Genomic DNA, 16144 nt, shown 5'->3' with positions numbered 1-16144 from the left:
TCTATCCGCCTGAAACTCTTGCAAGGACCGCCGCAGATCAGGAGAAACGGCCGACAAAATTACTCCCTCCCTAAGGATACCTGTGGGTTCAGAATTACCAGGAGAGTCCGGGTCAAAACTCCTAGAAAGGGCATCTGCCTTAACATTCTTAGAACCCGGTAGGTATGACACCACAAAATTAAAGCGAGAAAAAAATAAAGACCAGCGCGCCTGTCTAGGATTCAGGCGTCTGGCAGTCTCAAGATAAATCAAATTTTTGTGGTCAGTCAATACCACCACCTGATGCCTAGCCCCCTCGAGCCAATGGCGCCACTCCTCAAACGCCCACTTCATGGCCAAAAGCTCCCGATTCCCAACATCATAATTCCGCTCTGCGGGCGAAAATTTGCGAGAAAAGAAGGCACAAGGCCTAATGACGGAGCAGTCGGAACCTTTCTGCGACAACACTGCCCCAGCTCCGATCTCCGAAGCGTCAACCTCAACCTGAAAAGGCAGATTCACATCAGGCTGACGCAACACAGGGGCAGAGGCAAAACGGCGCTTAAGCTCCTGAAAGGCCTCTACAGCATGAGGGGACCAATTAGCAACATCAGCGCCTTGTCTGGTCAAATCAGTCAGTGGTTTAACGACATCCGAAAAACCAGCAATAAATCGGCGGTAAAAGTTGGCAAAGCCCAAAAATCTCTGAAGACCCTTAAGAGAGGAGGGCTGAGTCCAGTCACAAATAGCTTGCACCTTGACGGGATCCATCTCAATGGAAGAGGGAGAAAAAATATACCCCAAAAAGGAAATTTTCTGGACCCCAAAAACGCACTTAGACCCCTTCACACATAAAGAATTAGACCGCAGAACCTGAAAAACTCTCCTGACCTGCTGGACATGAGAGTCCCAGTCATCAGAAAAAATCAGAATATCATCCAGATATATTATCATAAATTTATCCAGAAAATCGCGGAAAATATCATGCATAAAAGACTGGAAAACTGAAGGGGCATTAGAAAGACCGAAAGGCATGACCAAATACTCAAAGTGGCCCTCGGGCGTATTAAATGCGGTCTTCCACTCATCCCCCTGCCTGATCCGCACCAAATTATACGCCCCACGAAGATCAATTTTAGAGAACCACTTAGCACCCTCTATACGAGCAAACAAATCAGTAAGCAATGGCAATGGGTATTGATACTTAACAGTGATCTTATTCAGAAGCCGATAATCAATACATGGTCTCAAAGAGCCGTCTTTTTTTGAGACAAAGAAAAACCCAGCTCCCAAGGGAGAAGAAGATGGACGAATATGTCCCTTTTCCAAAGACTCCTTTATATATTCCCGCATAGCAGCATGTTCCGGCACAGACAGATTAAACAAACGACCCTTGGGATATTTACAACCCGGTATCAAATCTATGGCACAATCGCACTCACGGTGCGGAGGTAACGACCCAAGCTTGGGTTCGTCAAAGACATCTTGATAATCAGAGAGGAACTCAGGGACTTCAGAGGGAATGGACGACGAAATAGAAACCAAAGGTAAGTCCCCATGAATACCCTTACATCCCCAGCTCAACACAGACATTGCTCTCCAGTCCAAGACTGGGTTGTGAGACTGCAACCATGGCAATCCCAGTACCAAATCGTCATGTAAATTATACAGCACCAGGAAACGAATAATCTCCTGGTGATCCGGATTGATACGCATGGTTACTTGTGTCCAGTATTGTGGTTTATTATTAGCCAATGGGGTGGAGTCAATCCCCTTCAGAGGAATAAGAGTCTCCAAAGGCTCTAAATCAAAACCACAACGATTGGCAAAGGACCAATCCATAAGACTCAGAGCGGCGCCAGAGTCAACATAGGCGTCCGTGGCAATGGATGACAAAGAGCAAATCAGGGTTACAGACAAAATAAACTTAGACTGAATGGTGCCAATGGAAACAGACTTATCAAGCTTCTTTGTACGCCTAGAGCATGCTGATATAACATGAGTAGAATCCCCACAATAGAAACACAATCCATTCTTCCGTCTAAAATTCTGTCGCTCGCTCCTGGACAGAATTCTATCACACTGCATACTTTCTGGCGTCTTTTCCATAGACACCGCCAGATGGTGCACCGGTTTGCGCTCCCGCAGACGCCTATCAATCTGAATAGCCATTGTCATGGACTCATTCAGACCTGCAGGCACAGGGAACCCCACCATAACATCCTTAACGGCATCAGAGAGACCTTCTCTGAAAGTTGCCGCCAAGGCGCACTCATTCCACTGAGTAAGCACAGACCATTTACGGAATTTTTGGCAGAAAACTTCAGCTTCGTCTTGCCCCTGAGATAGTGCCATCAAAGTTTTTTCTGCCTGAAGTTCCAAATGAGGTTCCTCATAAAGCAAGCCCAAGGCCAGAAAAAACGCATCCACATCGCGTAACGCAGGATCCCCTGCTGGCAATGAGAAGGCCCAATCTTGAGGGTCACCCCTGAGCAAGGAAATCACAATCCTAACCTGCTGAGCAGGGTCTCCAGCTGAACGAGACTTCAGGGACAAATAAAGCTTACAATTATTTCGGAAATTCTGGAAGCTAGCTCTATTCCCTGTGAAGAACTCCGGCAAAGGAATTCTCGGCTCAGATACCGGAGCATGTACCACAAAATCTTGTAAATTTTGTACTTTCGTGATGAGATTATTCAAACCCGCAGTTACACTCTGGAGATCCATTATTGTCAGGTGCACACAGAGCCATACAGAGATTAGGAGGAGAGAGAGAAAAAAGACTGCAGCAAGGCAGACTGGAGGAAAAAAAAAAAAAAAAAAAAAATTCCAGCAGACTTCTTATAACTCTCCTTTCTCAACCTGGGTCTTTAACACTTTACTGGCCGGTCAAACTGTCATGATCTCTGCAGGCAGAGATCATAGCAAGCCTATAGAGGGACAAGCTCTCGGAAGATGGAACTATACTGACCATGAACTAAGCCTGCCGCGCAACTAGAAATAGCCAGGTAGCATTTCCTATTTATCGCTAGATGCCCAGCTCTGGCCTAAGACCTAAATAGCTAGCAGAGGGAAATATAAGACCTGGCTCACCTCTAGAGAAATATTCAAAAGAAGACAGTAGCCCCCCACATATAATGACGGTGAGTTCAGATGAAACAACAAACGCAGCAGGAAAATAGTCTTAGCAAATTTGAGGTCCGCTTACTAGATAGCAGAAGACAGATAGTATACTTTCATGGTCAGCAGAAAAACACTAACAAAACACCATCCAGAGATTACCTTAAACTCTGGCATTAACTCATAACGCCAGAGTAGCAATCCCTGATCAACGAGAGCTTTCCAGACACAGTAACAAAACTTCAGCTGTGAACTGGAACAAATAGGCAAAACAAAACATGGACAAAAGTCCAACTTATCTAGTAGTAGTCTAGAAGCAGGAACAAGCACTGAGAGGCATCAGATAACATTGTTGACCGGCAAGAAACCACCAGAGAAATGAGCTTAAATAGCGACACCCACTACTGATGGAACCAGGTGAAACAGGAAAGAGGATGACAAGTCCAATTCCACAAGCGGCCACCGGGGGAGCCCAGAATCCAAATTCACAACAGCAGTGTAGCTGTTAATGTAGCACTAAAATAGAACCTGCGAGAAAGCAGCTCAGCTCTCCATTGACTTAAGTAGGCAGCTGCTTTGACGCCTCAGTGAACTTGCATTCCAGCTCATCAGTAGGCAGGGGGAAAAGTAGAGAGAGGTGGAAAAGTAGAGGGAGAAGGAAAAGAAGAGGGAGGGGGAAAGTAGGGGCAGGGGAAAAAGTAGAGGGAGGGTGAAAAGTAAATGAAGGGGGGAAATTAAAGGGAGGGGAAAAAGTAGAGGTAGGGAGAAAAGTAGAGGCAGGGAAAAGAGTAGAGGGAGGAGAAAAAGTAGAGGCAGGGGGACAGTAGAGGAAGGGGTAAAAGTAGAGGGAGGGGAAAAGTAGAGGGAAAAGTAGAGCGAGGGGGAAAGTAGAGGAAGGGGAAAAGTAGAGGGAGGGGGGAAAGTAAATGAAGGGGGGAAATTAGAGGGAGGGGAAAAAGTAGAGGCAGGAGGAAAAGGGGAGGGGAAAAAGTAGAGGCAGGGAGAAAAGTAGAGGGAGGGGGAAAGTAGATGAAGGGGGGAAATTAGAGGGAGGGGAAAAGTAGAGGCAGAGGGAAAGTGGAGGGGAAAAGTAGAGGCAGGGAGAAAAGTAGAGGCAGGGGAAAGAGTAGAGAGAGGAGAAAAAGTAGAGGCAGGGGGACAGTAGAGGAAAGGGGAAAAGTAGAGGGAGGGGGAAAAGTAGAGGGAAAAGTAGAGGGAGGGGGAAAGTAGAGGAAGGGGAAAAAGTAGAGGCAGAGGAAAAGCAGAGGAAGGTGGAAAGTAGAGGAAGGGGGAAAGTAGACGGAGGGGGGGAAAGTGAAGGAAGGGTTGAAAAGTTGAGGGAGGGGAAAAAGTAGAGGCAGGGGAAAGCATAGGAAGGGGGAAAAGTAGAGGGAGGAATAACACTATTTCTGACCAATATATAACTGGTATGTTTTCATCAGTTTTACTCTGCAGGCTTTATGTTTCATTTTCAGTTCTCTCTGAGCTACTGGGTGTCTCCCATACTCAGTACATACAGACATGAGGGATTCCTGTTCCACTGTCTCTATGTAACACATATCGACAGCAGCAACATACAAAACATTATGCAGCAGTACTGTGCAGTGTAGCTGTTAATGTAGCACTAAAATAGAACCTGCGAGAAAGCAGCTCAGCTCTCCATTGACTTAAGTAGGCAGCTGCTTTGACGCCTCAGTGAACTTGCATTCCAGCTCATCAGTAGGCAGGGGGAAAAGTAGAGAGAGGTGGAAAAGTAGAGGGAGAAGGAAAAGAAGAGGGAGGGGGAAAGTAGGGGCAGGGGAAAAAGTAGAGGGAGGGTGAAAAGTAAATGAAGGGGGGAAATTAAAGGGAGGGGAAAAAGTAGAGGTAGGGAGAAAAGTAGAGGCAGGGAAAAGAGTAGAGGGAGGAGAAAAAGTAGAGGCAGGGGGACAGTAGAGGAAGGGGTAAAAGTAGAGGGAGGGGAAAAGTAGAGGGAAAAGTAGAGCGAGGGGGAAAGTAGAGGAAGGGGAAAAGTAGAGGGAGGGGGGAAAGTAAATGAAGGGGGGAAATTAGAGGGAGGGGAAAAAGTAGAGGCAGGAGGAAAAGGGGAGGGGAAAAAGTAGAGGCAGGGAGAAAAGTAGAGGGAGGGGGAAAGTAGATGAAGGGGGGAAATTAGAGGGAGGGGAAAAGTAGAGGCAGAGGGAAAGTGGAGGGGAAAAGTAGAGGCAGGGAGAAAAGTAGAGGCAGGGGAAAGAGTAGAGAGAGGAGAAAAAGTAGAGGCAGGGGGACAGTAGAGGAAAGGGGAAAAGTAGAGGGAGGGGGAAAAGTAGAGGGAAAAGTAGAGGGAGGGGGAAAGTAGAGGAAGGGGAAAAAGTAGAGGCAGAGGAAAAGCAGAGGAAGGTGGAAAGTAGAGGAAGGGGGAAAGTAGACGGAGGGGGGGAAAGTGAAGGAAGGGTTGAAAAGTTGAGGGAGGGGAAAAAGTAGAGGCAGGGGAAAGCATAGGAAGGGGGAAAAGTAGAGGGAGGGAGAAAAGTAGAGGCAGGGGGAAAAGTAGAGGAAGGGGAAAGCAGAGGAAGGGGGAAAAGTAGAGGGAGGGAGAAAAGTAGAGGGAGGGGGAAAGTAGAGGCAGGGGAAAAGTAGAGGGAGGGTGAAAAGGGGAGGGGAAAAAGTAGAGGAAGGGAGAAAAGTAGAGGCAGGGGGGAAAGGGGAGGGGAAAAAGTAGAGGCAGGGAGAAAAGTAGAGGGAGGGGGAAAAGTAGAGAAAGGAGGAAAGTAGAGGCAGGGGAAAAAGTAGAGGGAGGGTGAAAAGTAGATGGAGGGGGAAATTAGAGGGAGTGGAAAAGTAGAGGCAGAGGGAAAGTGGAGGGGAAAAAGTAGAGGCAGGGAGAAAAGTAGAGGCAGGGGAAAGAGTAGAGAGGAGAAAAAGTAGAGGAAGGGGTAAAAGTAGAGGGAGGGGAAAAAGTAGAGGGAAAAGTAGAGGGAGGGGGGAAGTGGAGGGGAAAAAGAGGCAGGGAGAAAAGTAGAGGCAGGGGAAAGAGTAGAGGCACAGGAAAAGCAGAGTAAGGGGAAAGTAGAGGGAGGGGTAAAAGTAGAGGAAGGGTTGAAAAGTAGAGGGAGGGGAAAAAGTAGAGGGAGGGGAAAAGTAGAGGCAGGGGAAAAAGTAGAGGGAGGGGAAAAGTAGAGGCAGGGGAAAAAGTAGAGGCAGGGGGAAAAGTGGAGGGAGGGGAAAGCAGAGGAAGGGGGAAAGTAGAGGGAGGGAGAAAAGTAGAGGTAGGGGAAAAGTAGAGGGAGAGGAAAGCAGAGGAAGGGGGAAAAGTAGAGGGAGGGAGAAAAGTAGGGGCAGGGGGGAAAGTAGATGGAGGGGAAAGCAGAGGAAGGGGAAAAGTAGAGGGAGGGAGAAAAGTAGAGGGAGGGGGGGTGAAGTAGAGGCAGGAGGCAGGGGAAAAGTAGAGGGAGGGTGAAAAGTAGAGGGAGGGGAAAAAGTAGAGGCAAGGGAAAAGTAGAGGGAGGGTGAAAAGTAGATGCAGGGGAAAAGTAGATGAAGGGGGAAATTAGAGGGAGGTGGAAAAGTAGAGGCAGAGGGAAAAGTAGAGGCAGGGGGAAAAATAGTGAAAGAATATTTCTTTGATAAGATTTATCACAAAGATTTATATATTCACTTCTATTGTTTTATGCAAAGTTTAAGTGATACTTCGTCATAATTCAGTTACAAGAAAATCAGATTTTGATATACATGAAATCTATTCCTAAGATTTGCAACTGTCCAACAAAGATGTGTGTGTACTGTGTAGCCATTTTTTTTTTATAAAGATGAGCACTGAAAAGTTTACATTACACATTAAACAATTTCCTATTGAGCTAAACAGCCCGGAGCAAAGTGTGATTGGAAGTTTATCATTTGCACATTACAGATGCAGGTGAAGGGATCTGCCCCGTGACTGCAAAAGTGCAAACATTTGTTCCACCCGGACACGTTCCTGGAGAGGACACAGTACATGTAACTGTAATGTGTTTACTCTGCTTCCGAATATGAGCTTCAGTAATTGTGACACATAGACAAAAGAGAATGCACTGTGCCTGGAAACTATTTGCTCCTGCTTCACTTATTCATTTCTTATTCTTAAAGTGTAGACATCATTTTAATTTTTCTTTAACATCTAGTCCATTTCTTAGCAGTGCAGCAGATTGGTCAAGTCCAGATCCCAAAACCCACGTGGATTGTGGAAAAAAATAACGCTCTGCAATGTATTTCTGTAGTCAGAAGTGCTCAGCTTCTGCAGGAGTGTGTACAGAGTGGTGTATGGGCTCAATACAAAGTCTGAGCTGTGCAATCCTGTGTATGGGGGAGTCAGAAAAGAGGCCAACAGCTGTAGAATGTGTATGGGGCCCATTGGTTATATTCCTGGAAAACCAGTGTGGTCACGCTCAGCTCCCACTGGGGTTGAAAACAAGTCTCCAAAGCTACTGAAGCTTGGCACTAATTTATAGATAGGAATTGCCACTTTCTCCCCCATAGGTCTTATTCCCACATATATTTTTCAATCGCTCAGCACCCATGAGCTGTCCATTTATTTTATTTATTATATGGATGCGTGCTGTCTGTGTAAAAATCAAGACAGTGCACTAACAAATGTAATTCAATAGAGTTGTTCAGCTGACAAGTGTTTTCACATGGACCATAAGGATCATCTGTGTAGAATCTGATTTTTACTGATACATTGCCATTATTAACATAGAAAACAGAATTTGATCTATGTAAGGATGCAGTTGGTAAGGTCCTGGATGGAGTGTATGTGCTACCAAGGTACCTAGCCTCAGTGTGTAGGATCTGGAGAAGCAGGCTCCAGCACAGATAGTGCTGACAGTTTTTTTTTTTTTTTTAATGGGCCTGGATTTTGGGTCCAGGTTTTAGGAGCAGCTGGGAGAGCTGAGTGGGACTGGATGCTCCCATATCGCCAATCTAGGTCTTACAGCTGATATAAAAGGGCACCTGAGCTGGTCCATAGTTGCTTGGGAGTAGAGGTAGAAACATATCTGGTAAGCTAGTCAGGTTGCCAGAAGCTGAACAAGTGTAGACCTGTGCTTCTGGTGAGTCTCAGCCAGTGACAAAAGGTGTGTGGATTGTCAAGGAAGGACTCTGTCAGTGTTGCTGTAACTGTGTCTTGCTATATAATTTCCTTTTATGCCAGAGAATGGCTATTTATCGTCTTTTGATGAAAGTGTTGTAGACTTTTTGTTCCTTCCTGAGTGAACAAGACACTTCATGCCTGTGCGTACCTCAATGGCGGCCAAGTGTGAGTGAATCTCCACATCATGTACATTTCAAACTATTGATGTGTGAAAACAGATGCCACACAGATGTGAGAATGGACACACGGATGATATCTGGATGACAGTATGGATGAAAATTGTTTGAGGTGTCTGGAAGAAACTCAAGGCAATTTTTCATAAGCTCATCTGACCTCAGCCTAGACGCAGACCAAGCTCCGACATGTCTCCTCCTTTTTTTTTTTTTGCAGATCATCAATCCGCTCATATCAGTAGAGCCATTAACCATAATGTTTCTATGTTATCCCTGAAATGGTTAGTACAGATATACGACAAAAAGGATGTGAAAATGGGGCCTTGATCTGTGTTCACACATACCGGAAATGCTGCTTTAAGAAGTACCACCTGTGGTATGGATTTCTAATCTGCAGCAAGTCGATTTATATAGCGGGAAAAATGGGGTTTTATTGTTGAACTTCCATGCTTGGGTCAATGGGTAAGTTATAATCTGTAATAAAGCCCAAAGGCTGTAGCCTTCACGTGACAGGAAACGTCAGCACTGGGGTCAGGATCCGATGAGACCGGCATCAAAACACTGAGGGGACTGGCAAAAAAAGAGAACATTTGAAGGTGTTCTTGAAATCTTCTACATCTACTATGCTATTGTCTCAGTCTAAAGACTGAATCAATGGTTTCATCAGGGTCACATCTGAATCTCGTTTTTTGGATTCAGATGAAAGTCCCGGGTGTAGTCCTGAACGGCACACAGAAGTAATGTGAACCTTAAAGGACAGATAAGTCAGTGTTCACTGGCATTTACAACGTGATCTGCACCAATCTCATATTGCAGATTAATTCTGAAATGACAGAAACAGAGGAAATGAGATTTAATTGTTCTTTTTTATTAAATTCATTTTTTCTATCATATCATCTATTCACACAGATGGGGACATTAGCGGAGGCAGCTGCAGCGTCTTCAACCAGTTCTAGTCATGGCATTGAATACTGATCTCCATAGTCCTGCTGTACTGTATCCAGATAGATAAACTGAGACTGGAACGAAGTGTTCGGACTGGCCATGGTTCTTCCAACCAGAGCGTGAAAGCTGCATAGAACTACATGAAGTGGTCACACTCGGGTGGGGAGAGCCGCTGGCCGGTCCCAGCACTGTGTCCCGATTTTATAGCGTTTAGCTGCAGACTATGCACAGTAAAGGTGTCTATAGACAGTAGCTTAACATTGGCAAAAAAAGAGCAATGTTAATCATAACGAATGTTCATCAGATAAAATTTAGCAACACACAATTGTATTAGTCACTATCTGTCAGAGGAGAGTAGGGCTGCCGCCATGCTGGCCACCATGCAGATTAGATGGTCGGACGATCTCACTGTTGCCAAATGTCCTGTCATAACTGGTGCTGATATTATATACCTTGCTGCTTCAGCGGCTGCAAAATCTCAGTAATCAGTACCCGTCTTCCCTTCTTCAAGAACAGCTTCTGAGCAACTGGGAATAAGACACTGTCAAAGATGCGGCATAGTTTTTTTCAAGGATGAAGAAAACCGTCATGGTTGGCTGAGATGATGAGCTGAAGCAGAAAGAACGAGGTAGGGAAGACTGGGAGAGGAGCAGGAGAAGAAGAAAGCATAAAGAAGGAGATGGAAACTGTCAATATGGTGTTCAATACATTATGGCAGATGTCCATTAGAGATTGCTGTTGTATATGGCCTCCTTAAAGGGTTTAATAGTAATAATGATAACACTGGACAAGGAATCGGATTGGAGGACTGATTCCTCTAAGGGCGCACTCAGACGGCGGCATAAATTGGACCGCAATGCACGGACTGGCCGGCGGCTCTCACCGACCCGAGCGTGACAGCTTCATATATTTCTATACAGTTGTCACGCTCGAGTCGGGAGCGCCGCCGGCCACTCGGAGCATTGGTCCCATTTATACGGCCGTCTGACTGCGCCCTTAGGTATAAAAAACTGTCAGTTTCATCCAGAAAACTCGGACGATTGTTTTCCCACTTGTCATCCGCATGCAATCTGTTGTTTATTTTACAGAAGTAATTAACAATGTACAAGACCATTTACACTTTCTTATGTTACAGAATTGTAATGTACCGGTAAAAAATCAGAGGCTATACAGCGGCTCCTTACGACATCTGATTTATTTTTTGCGCAACCATAGGCAGAGTCTCATCCAATTTATGGGGAAAAACTAGTGCAGGCTGCAATTAATTTCCCACGGAGATTTGGTCAATGAAAAAAAAAGTAATCTGCACTGCCCCACTGAATAACATTGGTGTGAGTGCGGTCCGAGATTTCATGGACACACTAGCACTGACAATAACTAACAACAGCTAGGTCTGATGAAACAATGACTGACGGTCCCTACACACGATTAAATTTTGTATCAAATCCCCTGCAGTCTTCATATGTGCTACATGTGGGTTTTCATGCGTATTTTCTCCCATATTTCCCCACAATGGACTATGAACTGCAAGAATCAAGTTGGCAAAATCTTGTGGATTTGAAAATCTGCTTTTTATGTCAATTTATGTGCATAAATTATCTACAAAGCCTTGTTGAGATTTGCTGCATCTCCAATACATTGCTGGTAAAGTATTATGCTGCAGATTCGACACGAGAATCTATTCTGCAAAACCACAACAAATATGCAATGTTTACATCCACACTGAGGGTGCACACAGGATATTCAATTACAGTAAGGTTGTATACATATTGTGCAGATTTCTACACTCACTTCTGCCCCATATATCGCCACCATAATTAAAATAACAACCAATTTTCACTCTTTCTGCTGGCGCATTGTGCTAGTGCTCCCTCTGCTGTCACACAGCAGTCATTACAGATATACATGCTCCATTATTTTTGCATCCTCATCCTTGGATGAAATCTCCACAACTCCATCTTGTGAGATGACGATAGACTTGATCTCCTCAGACAGCTGTCTGTAGTCATTGTTAGAACATTCCTCTGCGATTTCTACCCATCCTTCCGGGGTACAGACGACATCATTGAGGATGACTTGCTCCAATGCAGCTAGGTATAAAAAAAAATACTTTATGTTATATGTTTGTAAAAACATGGATGCTATATCAGGGCTGTGGAGTTGGAGCCCATTTTGGTGGAGTCGGTATAAAATGGACCGACTCTGACTCCTAAAATATATAATAAATTGGGTACAGTAGTTCAATGCAGTTTGTGGGTAATATTTTTTTCATAAGAATTTGGAAAAGTTATGAAATGTCCTATAAATGTCTGTCCTATTCCTGATCTAAGGTCTAGACTGATGATGAATCTGTGCTGCAGTTTATGTTCATGATAAGCAGTGATGCTCCTCCTCTACAGATAAGGGGAAAAAATAAACACACAGGGAAGGAAAACCTACATTCATCTCAGAATTTCTGGAGTGAACAGGAAAGCAGGATTAAAGAAGGTAAGTATTTCCTAAAGCATATCTAAACTTTCAATAAACTGTACATAAATCAATAGTCCAGAATATGTTGTCTCTGTATGCTTGATGTTTTAGTTTGTTTTTAATCTTAGCTCATGGTTGGAGAAATTAGCTGTTCTGATGACTTATATACACTATACATAGAATATAAGGGAAAAAAATGTTTTCTAACATCTCAAATTCAGAAATACAGTAACAGAATTGATGCGGACATATATATTTGTGTGTGTGTGTTCTGGAATATAATTCAGCACAAACATGCTCCCTCCCTCCTTCCTCCCCTCTTCATAGACTGTGAAGAAATATGATGTGAAGCATTTAGTGATCTGTACCCTGCTGAGACAAGCCTTGACATTGAAAGTTCAGAGTAAAGCTATTTAACAACACATTTTACAAACGTTATACTTATCATCTGTCCTATTAATTTATGCAACGATTGTTTTATTTCTATCCCAAATTATACAGTGCATGATTCTCTATTCTTGCAAGAATTACAATATATTTTATTTTATTTTTTTTACAGGACAAAATTATTTTGAGAGCGAATTTACATAATTACAAAATGTCTAAGAAGCATCTTATGAAGTCAGCTGTATTTGAGTATTTCACAGTGACTCAAGATAATAAATATTTTGTGTGTCAGTGTATAAGTGACCCAGATGAAAACAAATGCTGTGATGCCAAAATCAGTGCATACTCAGGCAGTGGTAAAAATGCTCCTTCAAGAACTTCCAATCTAAAAAGACATTTACAACGCTGCCACGCAGGAGTTTGCAAAGCTGTGACTGAAAAAGATCACAGCAGCACCAAGACACCAGAGACCAGCACTTCTCGCCTGGCAAAATAGGAGGAAAGAGTGTCTCAAACGTCAGTTACAAGACATTTTGTAAGTGACAAAGTTATTGTAACAATGACAGCAGATGTGTTTAAAAGACTGCTCATCAAGCTTGTTGTGAAGAACTGTGTACCAATATCATTATTTGCACGACCAGCATTTACAGCTCTTAATGGAGAAATGGCCGACAAACTTGGTGTATCTCTGGAAAGAGAAAGTATTAGAAAATTAGTGATTGAAGAAGCCCTTAACCAAAAGGAAGATTGTTGTGAAATTGGATTTTGGGCTCCCCCGGTGGCCACTGGTGGAATTGAACTGGTGTGCATCATCCCCTCTGTTCACCTGTTTCCATCAGGATGTGGGAGTCGCTATTTAACCTTGCTCCTCTGTCACTTCCATGCCGGTCAACATTGTAATCAGAAGCCTTTCTGTGCATGTTCCTGCTGCTAGACAACTCCCAGCTAAGTTGGACTTTAGTCCTCGTTTGTTTTTGCATTTTGTTCCAGTTCACAGCTGTAGTTTCGTTTCTGTGTCTGGAAAGCTCTTGTGATCTGAAATTGCCACTCTGATGTTATGAGTTAATACTAGAGTCTTAAAGTAATTTCAGGATGGTATTTTGATAGGGTTTTCAGCTGACCATGAAAGTGCCCTTTCTGTCTTCCTGCTATCTAGTAAGCGGACCTCAATTTTGCTAAACCTATTTTCATACTACGTTTGTCATTTCATCTAAAATCACCGCCAATATATTTGGGGGCCTCTGTCTGCCTATCGGGGAAATTTCTCTAGAGGTGAGCCAGGACTATATTTTCCTCTGCCAGGATTAGTTAGTCCTCCGGCCGGCGCTGGGCGTCTAGGGATAAAAAACGTAGGCAACGCTACCCGGCTACTGTTAGTTGTGCGGCAGGTTTAGTTCATGGTCAGTTTAGTTTCCATCCTTCCAAGAGCTAGTACTTATGTTTGCTGGGCTATGTTCTCTTGCCATTGAGAACCATAACAGTTTGACCGGCCCAAAAAGGGTTAAATTAATTGACAGAGAAAGGAGAGAAAAGAGAAGTCTGCTGAAGATTTTTTTTTTTCCCTTCCCTTCAGTTCTGAGTGTGCTTGTAATTGAATCTCTTGCAAGTCTGCCTATATTGCAGCCTTTCTCTCTCTCTCTCTCCTTCTAATCCTGGAATGGCTCTGTGTTCACCTGTTTAAAATGGATATTCAGAGTTTAGCTGCAGGTTTGAATAATCTCACCACGAAAGTTCAAAATTTACAAGATTTTGTTGTTCATGTTCCTATATCTGAACCTAGAATTCCTTTGCCTGAATTTTTCTCGGGGAATAGATCTTGCTTTCAAAATTTCAAAAATAATTGCAAGTTGTTTTTGTCCCTGAAATCTCGCTCTGCTGGAGATCCTGCTCAGCAGGTCAGGATTGTGATTTCCTTGCTCCGGGGCGACCCTCAGGATTGGGCTTTTGCATTGGCTCCAGGGGATCCTGCGTTGCTCAATGTGGATGCGTTTTTTCTGGCCTTGGGGTTGCTTTATGAGGAACCTCAGTTAGAGCTTCAGGCGGAAAAGGCCTTGATGTCCCTATCTCAGGGGCAAGACGAAGCTGAAATATACTGCCAGAAATTCCGTAAATGGGCTGTGCTTACTCAGTGGAATGAGTGCGCCCTGGCGGCGAATTTCAGAGAGGGTCTCTCTGATGCCATTAAGGATGTTATGGTGGGGTTCCCTGTGCCTGCGGGTCTGAATGAGTCCATGACAATGGCTATCCAGATCGATAGGCATCTGCGGGAGCGCAAACCGGTGCACCATTTGGCGGTGTCTACTGAGAAGACGCCAGAGAATATGCAATGTGATAGAATTCTGTCCAGAAGTGAACGGCAGAATTTAAGACGAAAAAATGGGTTGTGTTTCTATTGCGGTGATTCAACTCATGTTATATCAGCATGCTCTAAGCGTACTAAGAAGCTTGATAAGTCTGTTTCAATTGGCACTTTACAGTCTAAGTTTATTCTATCTGTGACCCTGATTTGTTCTTTATCATCTATTACCGCGGATGCCTATGTCGACTCTGGCGCCGCTTTGAGTCTTATGGATTGGTCCTTTGCCAAACGCTGTGGGTATGATTTGGAGCCTCTTGAAACTCCTATACCCCTGAAGGGGATTGACTCCACCCCATTGGCTAGTAATAAACCACAATACTGGACACAAGTAACTATGCGGATTAATCCGCATCATCAGGAGATTATTCGCTTTCTTGTGCTGTATAACCTACATGATGTGTTGGTGCTTGGATTGCCATGGTTGCAATCTCATAACCCAGTCCTTGACTGGAAAGCTATGTCTGTGTTAAGCTGGGGATGTAAGGGGACGCATGGGGACGTACCTGTGGTTTCCATTTCATCATCTATTCCCTCTGAGATTCCTGAATTCTTGACTGAATATCGTGACGTTTTTGAAGAACCTAAGCTTGGTTCATTACCTCCGCACCGGGAGTGCGATTGTGCCATAGATTTGATTCCGGGTAGTAAATACCCTAAGGGTCGTTTATTTAATCTGTCTGTGCCTGAACATGCTGCTATGCGAGAATATATAAAGGAGTCCTTGGAAAAGGGACATATTCGTCCTTCGTCATCTCCCTTAGGAGCCGGTTTTTTCTTTGTGGCTAAGAAAGATGGCTCTTTAAGACCGTGTATTGATTATCGGCTTTTGAATAAAATCACGGTTAAATATCAATATCCGTTGCCACTGCTGACTGATTTGTTTGCTCGCATAAAGGGGGCCAAGTGGTTCTCTAAGATAGATCTCCGTGGGGCGTATAATTTGGTGCGAATTAAGCAGGGGGATGAGTGGAAGACCGCATTTAATACGCCCGAGGGCCACTTTGAGTATTTGGTGATGCCTTTTGGTCTTTCAAATGCCCCTTCAGTCTTTCAGTCCTTTATGCATGACATTTTCCGTGATTATTTGGATAAATTTATGATTGTGTATCTGGATGATATTTTGATTTTTTCGGATGACTGGGACTCTCATGTCCAGCAGGTCAGGAGGGTTTTTCAGGTTTTGCGGTCTAATTCCTTGTGTGTGAAGGGTTCTAAGTGCGTTTTTGGGGTACAAAAGATTTCCTTTTTGGGATATATTTTTTCCCCCTCTTCCATCGAGATGGATCCTGTCAAGGTTCAGGCTATATGTGATTGGACGCAACCCTCTTCTCTTAAGAGTCTTCAGAAATTTTTGGGCTTTGCTAACTTTTATCGTCGATTTATTGCTGGTTTTTCTGATGTTGTTAAACCATTGACTGATTTGACTAAGAAGGGTGCTGATGTTGCTGATTGGTCCCCTGCTGCTGTGGAGGCCTTTCGGGAGCTTAAGCGCCGCTTTTCTTCCGCCCCTGTGTTGCGTCAGCCTGATGTTGCTCTTCCTTTTCAGGTTGAGGTCGACGCTTCTGAAATCGGAGCTGGGGCAGTTTTGTCGCAGAGAAGTTCCGA

At 44.1% G+C, this 16144-nt stretch overlaps 1 protein-coding gene across 2 annotated transcripts in view; it reads right to left on the bottom strand.

Annotated features, from left to right (window-relative positions):
- Window positions 1-9227: 9227 nt before the first annotated feature.
- Window positions 9228-16144, bottom strand: part of CLHC1 (clathrin heavy chain linker domain containing 1) — a 46640-nt gene continuing 39723 nt past the window's right edge. The window contains exon 12 of one of the 2 annotated variants that reach the window (XM_077282699.1): window positions 9228-11414. In XM_077282699.1, coding sequence (XP_077138814.1) covers window positions 11218-11414 — 197 coding nt within the window. In that variant the 3' untranslated portion in view covers window positions 9228-11217. The remainder of the gene's footprint in view (window positions 11415-16144) is intronic. The other variant, XM_077282698.1, reaches the window with a different exon arrangement.

The sequence above is a fragment of the Ranitomeya variabilis genome, chromosome 2 (genome assembly GCF_051348905.1).
Source record: "Ranitomeya variabilis isolate aRanVar5 chromosome 2, aRanVar5.hap1, whole genome shotgun sequence".
NCBI classification, from domain to species: Eukaryota; Metazoa; Chordata; class Amphibia; order Anura; family Dendrobatidae; genus Ranitomeya; species Ranitomeya variabilis.
The sequence above is the reverse complement of the archived record's forward strand: the minus strand, read 5'-3'. Positions and strand labels throughout refer to the sequence as shown.